This window comes from Anomaloglossus baeobatrachus, chromosome 9 (genome assembly GCF_048569485.1).
Source record: "Anomaloglossus baeobatrachus isolate aAnoBae1 chromosome 9, aAnoBae1.hap1, whole genome shotgun sequence".
In the NCBI taxonomy this organism is placed as follows: domain Eukaryota; kingdom Metazoa; phylum Chordata; class Amphibia; order Anura; family Aromobatidae; genus Anomaloglossus; species Anomaloglossus baeobatrachus.
The window spans coordinates 35,727,579-35,741,457 of NC_134361.1; the positions used below are offsets into that span (position 1 = coordinate 35,727,579).

General features: G+C 52.9%; 1 protein-coding gene across 1 annotated transcript in view; it reads right to left on the reverse strand.

Annotated features, from left to right (window-relative positions):
- The window catches only part of ZNF541 (zinc finger protein 541), a 158,458-nt gene that overhangs the window by 80,711 nt on the left and 63,868 nt on the right, over positions 1 to 13,879 (reverse strand). The window contains exons 7-9 of the mRNA XM_075324844.1: positions 7,459 to 7,516; positions 7,263 to 7,384; positions 5,527 to 5,630 (exon numbers count right to left, since the gene is read on the reverse strand). Of these exons, the coding sequence (XP_075180959.1) occupies positions 5,527 to 5,630; positions 7,263 to 7,384; positions 7,459 to 7,516 (284 nt within the window). The remainder of the gene's footprint in view (positions 1 to 5,526; positions 5,631 to 7,262; positions 7,385 to 7,458; positions 7,517 to 13,879) is intronic.

Sequence of the window (13,879 nt, forward strand, 5' to 3'; positions counted from 1 at the left end):
AAATGTCTGTCACCCACCGGTCTTTGACCTGTGACATCCAAGTGTCGTAAAAGCGGGAGAGCCTGCCCCCGACCGGAGATGCGGAGGGAGGGGACTGGAAGTCATGAGGTAGCCGCTTTGGAAGCGGTTCCTCCATTTGCTTTCTTGGGGCGTGAATGAGCCCGCCAGGAATCTGAGTTTCTTTGCGTCCTCTGAGTCCCTTTGGACGAGGAGAATTGTGTTTTGCCCGAACCTCGAAAGGACTGAAACTTCTGCTGCCACTTTCTCTGCTGAGGTTTGCTTGATCTGGGCTGGGGTAAAGAGGAGTCTTTACCCTTGGACTGTTTAATGATGTCAGCCAATGGCTCGCCAAACAGTCTATCTCTAGATAAAGGCAAGCTGGTTAAACATTTTTTGGAACCAGCATCTGCTTTCCAGTCCTTTAACCACAATGCTCTGCGCAAAACTACCGAATTGGCAGACGCCATTGAGGTGCGGCTGGTAGATTCTAGGACCGCATTGATAGCGTAAGACGCAAACGCGGACATCTGCGAGGTAAGGGACGCCACTTGCGGCACCGCTGGATGTAAGATAGCATCCACTTTTGCTAAACCAGCTGAAATAGCTTGGAGTGCCCATACGGCTGCGAATGCTGGAGCAAACGACGCGCCGATAGCTTCATAGACAGATTTTAACCAAAGGTCCATCTGTCTGTCATTGGCATCCTTAAGTGAAGCGCCATCCTCCACTGCAACTATGGATCTAGCTGCAAGCTTGGAAATCGGGGGGTCCACCTTTGGACACTGGGTCCAGCGCTTGACCACATCAGGGGGGAAAGGATAACGTGTATCCTTAGAACGTTTAGAGAAACGCTTTTCTGGATGAGCGTCGTGTTTCTGGATTGATTCTCTGAAGTCAGAGTGATCCAACAGAGCACTTAATTTACGCTTGGGATAGAGGAAACGAAATTTCTCCTGCTCTGCCGCTGCCTCTTCTGCTGAAGGGGCTGGGGGAGAAATATCTAACAGCCTATTGATGGCTGAGATAAGATCGTTTACCATGGCGTCCCCATCCGGGGTATCCAGATTGAGAGGGGTTCCAGGATTAGACTCCTGATCACTCTCTTCAGACACATCACAGGGAGACTGATTGCGCTGAGACCCTGAGCAGTGTGATGACGTTGAGGGTCTTTCCCAGCGAGCCCGCTTGGGGTGGCTGGGGCAATCATCTGAGTCATTATACTCATCCTGAGAAGCCGGGGACCCCCTTGCAGTCTGGATTAAATCCAACTGCGGAGGATTAGAGGACATAGACCTCGCCGTGTCCATAGACTGAGCCCCAGGCATGGATTGCAAAGTTTCCAGGATTTTTGCCATAGTCACAGACATATTAACCGCAAAAACTGCAAAGTCTGTCCCCGACACCGGGGCAGGACTTACAGGCGTCTCAGCCTGGGTCACTATCTCTCCTGACTCCGGCTGGCGAAGCAGCACCGGATCTGAGCATTGCACACAATGGGGGTCCTTGGAGCCTGCTGGTAGAGCAGCCCCACATGCAGCACACGCAGTGCACACAGCCCTAGCCTTGGCAGCTTTGCGTCTTGTGGATGACATGTTGCTGCCTCCTCAGAGCGATCTGGGGTATTCAGCCAGGAAGCGACCTCACAGTGCAAGAAATCAATAAATATCTATGTCCAGTGACACAATACACTAACATACACTGAGGCACTAGAGGGGCCAGCTGAAAAGCCGCTTACCGCCCGCTTAAGAGCGGGTGTGTGGTCTTCCAAAGCCCCTCAGTCTAGGTCTCCCAGAGCCTTGCGTCCTTCCTCCAGCCAGACATGCATGTAATGGCTGCCGGCGTCCTGAGAGAAGAAGGGGGGCGGGCCCTGGGCGTTCCTGACCAAGAGCGGGAAGCCTGCTTCCCTCTGTGCCTAGTGAGAGGGCTGGAGCATGTAAATCAGGCTCCAGCCCTCCTCGCTGCCGTGAAACAGCGTCTCTCCCCTACCCTGATTGACAGGGTGGGGGCGGGAACGATCGGAGCTGCCGGCGTCCTAGGCCCAAAAGCCGGGGACTAGAGTTATAAACGCCGCCGCCGTAAAAGCGCGGTCGGCGTATCCCCGGCGCACCACAAGTCACAGCAGCGCCGCCCGGTCCAGTGAGGGTCGGCGCTGCGTTCCCAGAACACAAAGTCCCCCAGATAACTGTAGGAACACCAGCTAAGTGTACGGTCCCCGGCGCACTACAACACCCAGCCAGCCCGGAGTGTGTCTGTGCCTGCCGGGGACACAGAGTACCTGTATGATGCAGGGCCCGGTCCCTGATGGTACTCCTGCTCCGTATCCATCAGGTTCTAATGGGTCTGTGGATGGAGCCCGGCGTCAGAGCTTTGAGGCCGGCAGGATCCCACTTCCACAGAGCCCCCAAGGGGATGTGGAAGGAAAACAGCATGTGGGGCTCCAGCCCTGTACCAGCAATAGGTACCTCAACCTTACAACACCATCCAGGGGTGAGAAGGGAGCATGCTGGGGACACTATATGTGTCCTCTTTTCTTCCATCCGAACTAGTCAGCAGCTACTGCTGACTAAAATCTGTGGAGCTATGCATGGAATGTCTGACCTCCTTCGCACACAAAGCTAAAACTGGAGTACCCGTGATACCACGGGGGGTATAGCCAGAGGGGGAGGGGCCTTGCACTTTTAATGTAGTGCTTTGTGTGGCCTCCAGAGGGCAGTAGCTATACCCCAATCGTCTGGGTCTCCCAATAGAGCGCTGAAGAAAACTTCCTTAATAAATTCATCCAGATGTTCACCGAATAGACTGGTCCCAGCAAAGGAAACCCAGCAAGGAACTTCTTAAGAAGCATCTGCCTTCCACTCTCGAAGCCACAGGAGCCTGCAGATAGCGAGGGAAGTAGCCGAGGCCACCGCAGTGCGGTGACAGTCTCCAGCATGGCAGACATGGCATAGGATGAAAAGACTGAAGCCTGGAAGTTAAGGCAACCATTTCGGGCATAAAGTCCCTGGTGAGGGAATGCATCTCCTCCAGAGAAGCAGAGATGGCTTTGAGAGCCCGCACTGCTGCAAAAGATGGGGAGAACGAGGCCCCTGCCGCCTCATATATAGATTTGGCCAGAAGGACAACCTGGCGGACAGTGGGATCCTTAGAGAGGTGCCGTCAGCCACTGATACAACTGTCCGGGCTGAAAGTCTAGACACCGGAGGGTCCACCCTTGGTGAATGAGCCCACTCCTTGCCCACCACTGGTGGAAGGGGGAAACAGTCATCAGAACCACGCTTTGGGAAGCGTCTGTCAGGACAGGCTCTGGGCTTGGTCACAGTGGCCTGAAAACTGGAGTGGTTAAGGAACACACTCCTTGTTCTCTTAAGGTATACTGATGCCTTTCTGCCAGAGGGGAATGCACCCCTGATACAGGCGGATTGAGGTCCAGTACAAATATAATGGACGCAATCAAATCATTAGCATCTGCGTCACCTTCGGACAGATCCGTCCGAGCCCCTAGTAAAGGCATCCTCCTTGTCCTGCGAGTCGGCTCGTGAATCAGAGCTGCGGGACGAGGAAGGAAAGGGGACCCTGCGACTCCATTTTAGGAGGACGGGGACTGAGACCAGACGAAGAATCCTCTGTGAGCTTTGCTGAGCGAGCCGTAGCAGCAGAAGCGCCCTGAGGAGGGGGCTGATGCATGCTCAGCAGTGTCCGGGACAGCTGTCCCCTGGAGAGAGGGATTCTGCCCAAAACAGGGGTTCAGCCACCGGAGCCAGAGCAGCCGGAGGGACCACAGATGAACTTCCAGGCTGAGGGACCACTATGTTAGGGCAAACATCACAATGTGGTTATGTGCTCGGTACAGCAGTACGAGTCTACATGCAGTGCATAATAAGAACAGCCTTGCAGCCTTGCTCTGATGTGAGACATGCTGCAGAAGTGGGGGCTCCTGTCCAGAATGACCCCCAGCAGAGTATATAAACAGAGCATATAAGCAGCTGCACAACCGGAGGTTGTGGCTTGCTAGACCGTTTAACATACATCTCTGTGCCCTCCAGATCCCCCAGCCCAAGGCCCCCATTTGTCACAATGTGTTATGCAGACATTGAGAACGCTGAGAAAATGGCGCCGGAGCGAGGAGAGGGGGCGGGGCCTACTCTGAGAGCTGGATCCGGAGGACAAATGAGGTATACAGGGGAGGGAATCTTTCCTCAGTGAGGAGTGTCCGTTCCCTGTGCTGAACAGCCGCTGGGCGGAGCCACACTGTCCCTCTGCATGACTGACATGCAGGGGGAGTGAAACCGAAAGTAGGCCTCAGGCGAAGCCGGGGCCTAGATTTAAACATGCGGCCAGCGTGCAGGCACCATCGGCGCGGTTCTCCAGTGAAAACTGGAGAACCGGCCGGAAATGTTAACACAGTCATAAAACACACTCTCCCCAAAATATAAAGTACAAGGGACCCCTGGAAAGACCACTGTCTGTGGTAATAACGTCTCAGTACTTAGCTTGTGAGACGCAGGTGCCAAGTCCCTGGGAGGTGAGCGCTCCGTCCGTCAGGATCCTGAACAGGGCTGCGGATGGAGACCGGTCTCCTGCAAAGCAGTGAGAACCGTGATGGCTCCCACTTCAAGCCAGAGCCTCAGGGGATGGTGAAGGAGCGCGGCATGTGAAGGCTCCAGCCCTGAAATCAACCTTAACAGCACCGCCGACACAGTGGGGTGAGAAGGGACATGCCGGGAGTCCAGATTGGACCCGCTTTTCTTCCAAATCTTGAAATCAAAAATCAAAAATCAGAGGATGCATGTGTGTGTGTGACCTCCTGAACACAAAGCATTGAACTGGTTGGATTTGTCATCCGGGGAGTGTATATGCTCGGAGGGAGGAGCTACACTTTTAGTGTAGTACTTTGTGTGTCCTCCGGAGGCAGAAGCTATACACCCATGGTCTGGGTCTCCCATAAGGAACGATGAAGAAATTCTCTTTTTTGAAGGAAAATTGTTTGTTTGTTTTTTTCTTTATTTTTCTTAACTTTATTAAAGCGCCCCAAAAATATTAAAGATAGTAACACTGATACAATACTACAGAATGGATGGTATTTGTGTCTGGCAGATCTGGGGTCTTTGTCGGCCCAAGACTGCAATGGTACACCTATAGCCCCATGTAGTCTGTGTAGTTGAGGACATGATGGGCCGGCAGAGGAAGCCTCCTCCATCTGTCACACGTCTTTGATATTGGGGATAAACAGCTGTGGATGGAGTTGGTTCTGATCTGGAGTCAGTTGTATGCTACAGCTGATACCTCTGCCATCCCCATGCTGTACGTCTATGTGCCGGAAATATCATCCACTATTGAAGTAATGTATGCCGTAAAAGACAAGGAGGAATCTCTGCTGACAGCTATTGCCGCACCGGCTGTACTCTATAGTTTCTGTGTGTTGCTGATGGCATTGCTCCGGTGCCCGTGCCATCCCCTGCCCACACCAGCATAGCACAATTACTAGCAATGACTCGTATAAAGCAGTTTAGAGACTAAAGGACTCACCAAGATGTCGCCCTGGCTAAAATGCAGGCAGTGGAGGGCGAGCTCCATGTTGCAGCCTCCTCCGGGCACAGCACTGGAGCAGGCAAGATTTACAAAATGGGACACTGAGGAAACAAAAGACATTAGAGATTGAGAGGGAATCGTGGAGACAAGTGACAAAAGCAAAAACATTGGTAATCCCATGTATGCATGTACCAGACGATGGAGACACTCACAAACATGAGGTACACAGCGCGTCATGAGTGACCACCTAAGTGCAGCTTTCAGCCTTCTGCCAATTACAGAACACTATCAGGAGGCCCCGTCCACTTCCTGAAAATATCAGTGGATTTTAGCCCACCACCAATCCAGACAATCCCTTTAAGGCCCTGTGCCCATGCTGCATATTTTGATGTAGATCTTGATGCAGATTTTGAGAAATCTGCCGCAAAAATCTGCATGTCCAGTGTGAAGCCAGCTATGGGCGTACCCAGCGAGGGGTCAGGGGGGGCAGCTGCCCCCCCCTCCTAGAAGCAGGGGCACGCACCTATTATCAGGGCCAGCGTCAGCACCCGGCACACCTGGACAAGTGCCGGGGCCCTGGACCGACGGGGGGCCCACTCATGCTATCTAGGAGAGCTGCAGCACGTCGCGCCATTCATTTTCTCTGCGGGCCTTCACGCTTCCTCCCATTTGCGTTCCAATGTGGAACGCATGACGAGGGGGGGGGTAGTAGCTACTGTTCGTCCCATATGCGTTCCACAGTGGAACGGATGCTGAGACCGCCTTCTCTCTCCTCTTTGCAATGTGGAGAGTGGAGCGTATTGGAACTGCCCCAACCTGCTGCTGTCATCCCGCCGCGGCCGCCCCCACACGTCGCTTCCTCTTCCCACGGCAGCACGCCGGCCTTCCTCTCATTTGTGTTCCACTGTAGAACGCATGACGAGTGGGGGGCACCTCCCTCCTCCCTTTCTTGATTACTAGATACTGTTTGTCCCACAAGCGTTCCACAGTGGAATGCGCGCCGACACCGCCTCCTCTCTTTGCAATAAGGACCTTGTCACCGGCCGCTTCACTCCAGTCCTGAAGCGGGTCCGGTCCATGAGAATACAAGAAGCCCAGGTCAGGAGAAACACGGCCGGAGGCATTAAATGCGTTATTGCCGCTTTGCTTTTTTTTTTTTTTTTTCTTTTTTTCTTGCATTTATCTTGTACGTGTGTGTGTGTGTGTGTGTGTGTGTGTGTGTGTGTGTGTGTGTGTGTGTGTGTGTGTGTGTGTGTGCGCCGGCCAGCTTTACTTTTAAAGACTAAAACCTGACTTTTTATTTGTATTGTCATGAAGAGTGGTGGCTTGCCCCACCCCCACCCCCCCCCCCCCCCGTTTTGATCCTGGGTACGCCCATGAAGCCAGCAAAGTCTGAGAATTCAGAAGTGCTGTGCCCACGTTGAGTATTTTTCCCTTGCATATTTGGTGCAGATTTCTTTTTTTCTGCACCAAATCTGCACCAAATACGCAAGAGGAAAATAAGCAACGTAGGTACATCACTTCTGAATTCTCATAGGCTTTGCTGGCTTCACAATGGACATGCAGATTTTGCTGCAGATTTTCTGAAAATATGCGTCAAACCTACACAGCGTGGGCACTGGGCCTAAGGGGTTATATCTACGGACAGACAGGGTATAAACAATTGTTCCTGTGGTTATAGGTTAGCGACTCCAATCATCCCCCATGAATCATGTGCGGGAGAGGGGTCTTACTCTCTGCAGTGTGTATCCGGGGTCTCCACACCAAATCGGCCTTTTCCTCTTCTCCTTCCAACATGGTGTGGACTCTGCACTCTGGGATCACCGCCTGGAAACGATCTCCAATATTAATGTGCCTTAAAGAAAAAAAAAATCCAAAATGTAAACCTGTAAAGGGGGAGGGACTTACCCTCAGATTGCAGAAACTTACGGCTGGACAGAAAACTCGGTGGTGTCTCTGACGAGGCAGATTCCATCGATGTCTGTATCTGCGGGGGTAACGGACACTGTAAATACCATCTAATATATAAAGCTCAGTGTATGTATGTATGTGTATGTCCGTTAAAGGAATCCGCACCGTCACATTTACAATCACAAAATTTAGCATGGACGCCCCATGTGACTCAGGGAACGTCATAGACTATCTTTTGACGGGAAAATTTAACCCCGCGCTTTACAGTTACTCTCCAAAAAAAACCTGCCTCCATTAAAGTCAATGGAGCTGCAAGCTACAGGTTATTGTCTTTCCGTTTAAATACTGTTAATTGATTAACTTTGTAGATTCATATATAAAGAATGTGATTGGAAAGTTAATGTAAAGTCACCATTTCCCCTACCCTCTCCCCTCCCCAACCCCCTTATTATTGTGTTGACTGTTGAGAACTTATTGTCAATATGATGTAATACTTGACATATTTTATTAATAAAAATGTATGGTTTAAAAAAAAAAAACAAAAAGGAACAAAATAAATTTAGTATAAGAAGCTTATGTGTGAGGTAATAAGATGTTGGTGGGGAGACGGATAGAGAGAGACAGGGAAAGAGACAGAGAGACAGAGGCATACAAACAGGGAAAGAGACAGAGACAAGTAAAAAGACAGGGAAAAAAGAGAATTTTGTTACTTACCGTAAATTCTTTTTCTTATAGTTCCGTATTGGGAGACCCAGACATTGGGTGTATAGCTTCTGCCTCCGGAGGACACACAAAGTACTACACTCAAAAGTGTAGCTCCTCCCTCTGAGCTTATACACCCCCTGGAGAACCAGATCTAGCCAGTTTAGTGCAAAAGCTGAGGGAGAATAGCCACCCACAAGTAAAAACAGAGCAAGAACTGGAACAACCGGAGACTTTGTCCACGAACAACAGCCGGTGATAACACGCGGAACAAGAAATTGCCAACAGGCAACAGGGAGGGTGCTGGGTCTCCCAATACGGAACTATAAGAAAAAGAATTTACGGTAAGTAAACAAAATTCTCTTTTTCTTCATCGTTCCTATGGGAGACCCAGACATTGGGACGTCTCAAAGCAGTCCATGGGTGGGAATAAACAGAAAAACTGAGAAGTAGGCGGAGCCTAGCTTCACAAGTGGGCGACAGCCGCCTGAAGGATGCGTCTGCCCAAGCTCGCATCTGCCGAAGCATGAGCATGCACTTGGTAGTGCTTTGAAAAGGTATGCAGGCTAGTCCAAGTGGCAGCCTGACAGACTTGCTGAGCCGTAGCCTGGTGCCTGAAAGCCCAAGAGGCACCGACAGCTCTGGTCGAGTGTGCCTTGATCCCCGGCGGGAGAGGCACCTGAGAACACTGGTAGGCATCCGAAATGGTCGACCTAATCCAACGGGCTAAGGTCGGCTTAGAAGCAGAGAGGCCCTTACGCCGACCTGTGGTTAGCACAAAAAGAGAGGTGCACCGCCTAAGAGCAGCGGTGCGTGACACATAGATCCTGAGCGCCCGCACCAGATCCAGAGTATGCAACGCTTTTTCAAAGCGATGAACAGGAGCCGGACAAAAGGAAGGTAGGGTAATGTCCTGGTTAAGGTGGAAAGGAGAAACCACCTTAGGGAGAAAGTCCGGAGTCGGACGGAGAACCACCTTGTCTTGATGAAAAACCAAAAAAGGTGACTCCGAAGAGAGCGCAGCTAAATCAGAGACTCTCCTGAGGGAAGTTATGGCCACTAGAAAGACCACTTTCTGTGAAAGACGAAACAAAGAAACCTCCCTAAGAGGCTCAAAGGGGGGTTTCTGCAAAACCGTGAGAACCAAATTGAGGTCCCAGGGATCCAAGGGCCGCCGGTAAGGCGGAATGATGTGAGACGCACCTTGCATGAAGGCGCGGACCTGAGCCAGCCGGGCGATACGCCGCTGGAACAGAACTGACAAAGCCGATACTTGTCCCTTGAGAGAGTTGAGGGATAGTCCTAGCTGCAGACCGGACTGTAGAAAGGACAGAATGGTCGGCAAGGAAAAAGGCCAAGGAGAATGGCCAGAAGAGTGACACCAGGACAGGAAAATTTTCCAAGTCCTGTGATAGATCTTGGCAGAGGAAGACTTACGGGCCCGAGTCATAGTGGAGATGACTTCAGGGGGGATAACAGAAGCCGTCAAGATCCAGGACTCAAGAGCCACGCCGTCAATCTGAGAGCCGCAGAATTCTGGCGGAAAAACGGACCTTGTGAGAGAAGGTCTGGACGGTCCGGAAGATGCCACGGCACCTCTACGGACAGATGGAGCAGGTCTGGGTACCAAGCTCGCCTGGGCCAGTCCGGAGCAATGAGGATGACCCGACGGCCCTCCATTCTGATCTTGCGCAGAACTGTGGGCAAGAGAGCTAGAGGGGGAAACACGTAGGACAGACGAAACTGGGACCAGTCTTGAACCAGAGCGTCCGCTGCAAAGGCCTGAGGATCGTGGGAGCGAGCCACGTAAACCGGAACCTTGTTGTTGTGACGGGATGCCATTAGGTCCACTTCCGGAGTGCCCCACTTGCGGCAGATTGACTGAAACACTGCCGGATGCAGGGACCACTCGCCACTGTCCACGGTTTGACGGCTGAGATAATCTGCTTCCCAGTTTTCCACGCCTGGGATGTGGACTGCGGATATGGTGGACTTGGAGTCCTCCGTCCATTGAAGGATGCATTGAACCTCCAACATTGCCAGGCGGCTGCGTGTCCCGCCTGGGTGATTGATGTAGGCAACCGCTGTCGCGTTGTCTGACTGGACTCGGATGTGCTTGCCCGCCAACAGCTGGTGAAAGGCTAGGAGAGCTAGAAGCACAGCTCTGGTTTCCAGCACATTGATCGAGAGGGCTGACTCGGACGGAGTCCAAGTGCCCTGCGCTCGGTGGTGGAGACATACCGCTCCCCAGCCGGATAGACTGGCATCCGTGGTGAGGATCACCCAGGACGGGGCCAGGAAGGAGCGCCCCTGAGACTGAGAGAGAAGCCACCACTGAAGAGAGCTCCTGGTCTGTGGCGACAGAGCCACTAGCCTGTGCAAGGAGGAAGTCCGCTTGTCCCAACAGCGGAGAATGTCCAGCTGCAGAGGACGCAGATGGAACTGGGCAAAGGGAACAACCTCCATTGACGCCACCATCTGACCCAGCACCTGCATCAGGTGCCTGATGGAATAACGGCGGGGCGTCAGCAGAGAGCGCACCGCCAGTTAGAGGGACTGCTGTTTGACTAAGGGCAGCTTCACAAGTGCCGGCAGAGTCTCGAACTGCATCCCTAGGTACGTGAGCCTCTGGGTCGGAGTCAGAGTGGATTTGGGCAGATTGACAAGCCACCCGAATTGGGCTAGAGTGGCGAGAGTGAGCGAGACACTCCGCTGACAGTCTGCGCTGGATGAAGCCTTGACTAGAAGGTCGTCCAGGTAAGGAATCACTGCCAACCCCTGGAGGTGCAGAACCGCAACCACTGCTGCCATGACCTTGGTGAATACCCGAGGGGCCGTGGCTAACCCGAAGGGGAGAGCCACGAATTGGAAATGTTCCTCTCCGATTGCAAAACGTAGCCAATGCTGGTGTGAAACTGCAATTGGCACATGCAGATAGGCATCTCTGATGTCGATGGATGCCAGGAAATCCCCTTGGGTCATAGAGGCAATGACTGATCGCAGAGACTCCATGCGAAAATGCTGCACCTGAACATGCTTGTTGAGAAGCTTGAGATCCAGGATGGGCCGGAAGGAACCGTCCTTTTTGAGGACTAGGAAGAGATTTGAGTAGAAACCTCTGAACCGTTCCCGGGCGGGAACCGGTACAATTACTCCGTTGGCCTGCAAGGATGCCACGACCTGAGAGAAGGCGGCGGCCTTGGAGCAGGGGGGAGTTGACAGAAAAAATCTGTTTGGCAGGCTGGAAGAGAATTCTATCCTGTAGCCGTGGGAGATGATATCCCGCACCCACTGATCGGAGACGTGTTGAAACCACACGTCGCCAAAGTGGGAGAGCCTGCCACCGACTAAGGACATTGCTGGCGCGGACAGATAGTCAAGAGGAGGCTGCCTTAGTGGCAGCAGCTCCTGCGGTCTTCTGTGGACGCGCTTTTGTGCGCCAGCTGGATTTTTGGTCCTTGGCTGAGTTAGTGGACGAGGCCGAGGGCTTAGAGGACGACCAGTTGGAGGAACGAAAGGAACGAAACCTCGACTGATTCCTACCCTGGACAGGTTTCCTGGTTTTGGTTTGTGGCATGGAAGTACTCTTCCCGCCAGTAGCCTCCTTAATAATTTCATCCAGCTGTTCACCGAACAGCCGGGACCCAGCAAAAGGGAGCCCAGCAAGGTACTTCTTTGAAGAAGCATCTGCCTTCCACTCTCGGAGCCACAGGATCCTGCGGATAGCGAGGGAATTAGCCGAAGCCACCGCAGTGCGGTGAGAAGCCTCTAGCATGGCAGACATGGCATAGGATGAAAAGGCCGAAGCTTGGGAAGTTAAGGCATCCATTTCGGGCATGGATTCCCTGGCGAGGGAATTCATCTCCTCCAGAGAAGCAGAGATGGCTTTGAGAGCCCACACTGCTGCAAAAGTTGGGGAGAACGAGGCTCCTGCCGCCTCATATACAGATTTGGCCAGAAGGTCGACCTGGTGGTCAGTGGAATCCTTAAGAGAGGTGCCATCAGCCACTGATACAACAGTCCGGGCTGATAGCCTAGACACCGGAGGGTCTACCTTTGGTGAATGAGCCCACTCCTTGACCACCTCAGGTGGAAATGGAAACCATTCATCAGAACCACGCTTCGTGAAGCGTTTGTCAGGACAGGCCCTGGACTTGGTCACAGTGGCCTGAAAACTGGAGTGGTTAAAGAACATACTCTTTGTCCTCTTAGGCGAGGTAAACTGGTGCTTTTCTGCCAGAGAGGGTTGCTCCTCTGATACTGGCGGATTGAGATCCAGTACAGAATTAATGGACGCAATCAAATCACTAACATCTGAGTCACTCTCGGACAGATCAATGGGGTACATGGAGTTAGCCTCCGAGCCCCCTGTAAAGGCATCCTCCTCGTCCTGCGAGTCAGCTCCTGAATCAGAGCCGCGGGACGAGGAAGGAGAGGGAGCCCTGCGTCTCCTTTTAGGAGGACGGGGTCTGAGACCAGATGATGAATCCTCTGTGAGCTCCGCTGAGAGAGCCCTAGCAGCAGAGGCACCCTGTGAAGGGGGCTGATGCATGTTCAGCAAAGTCCTGGACAGCTTTCCCATGGAGTCAGCAAAAGACTGGGAGATAGACCTAGATAAGGATTCTACCCAAGCCGGGGGTTCAGCCACAGGGACCGGGGCAGCCTGAAAGACCACTGGGGGGGCGATTTCAGGCTGAGGCATTGTCAGGTTAGAGCAGGCATCACAATGTGGATAGGTGCTCGGTTCAGGCAGTAGGAGCTTACATGCAGTGCATACTGAATACAGCTTTGGAGCCTTGCTCCTCGTGTGAGACATGCTGCTGGAGTGGGGGCTCTGCCAGAATGACCCCCAGAGAGTATATACAGAAGGTCCACAACCGGAGGTTGTGGCTTACCAGACCGCTGGAGCGGTGTTGTGTGCCCTCCAGATCCCAAAGTCCGGACTCCCAAGCACCTCAGCAGGGATGCTGCAGCCAGCGCTGATCGCAGGGAAGAACGCTGAGAAAATGGCGCCGGAGTGAAGAGAGGGGGCGGGACCTACTCTGAGAGCGGGATCTGGAGGGCCAAAGATACTTACAGGGGAGGAGACATGTACTCAGTGAGGAGTGTCTCTCCCCTGTGTAGAACGGCCCTGGGCGGAGCCGCACTGTCCCTCTGCATGAATGACATGCGAGGGCAGTGAAACCGAAAATAGGCCTCCGGCGAAGCCGGGGCCTAAATTTGAGCGGTGCGGCTGGCGCGCAGGCACCATCGGCGCGGTTCTCAGGCGACAGCCAGAGAATCCGCCGGAAATGTCACAAAAAACACTCAGCACACTTTCCCCAACAATAAAGTACAAGGGACCCCCATATATAAACGTCTCAGGTACTTAGCTTGCTGAGACGCAGGGTTCCAAGTCCCTGGGGGAGAGTGCTTCGGTCCAGCAGGATCCTGAAGGGCTGCGGATGGAGACCGGTCTCCTGCAAAGCATGGAGAACCGTGCTGGCTCCCACTTCAAGCCAGAGCCCAGAGGGATGGTGAAGGAGCACGGCATGTAAGGCTCCAGCCTTGGAATCAACCTTAACAGCACCGCCGACACAGTGGGGTGAGAAGGGACATGCCGGGGGTCCAGTTTGGACCCGCTTTTCTTCAAACTCTTTCCAAAAATGAAAAATCAGATGAGAATGCATGTGTGGATGTATGCCTCCTGAACACAAAGCGATAAACTGGCTAGATCTGGTTCTCCAGGGGGTGTATA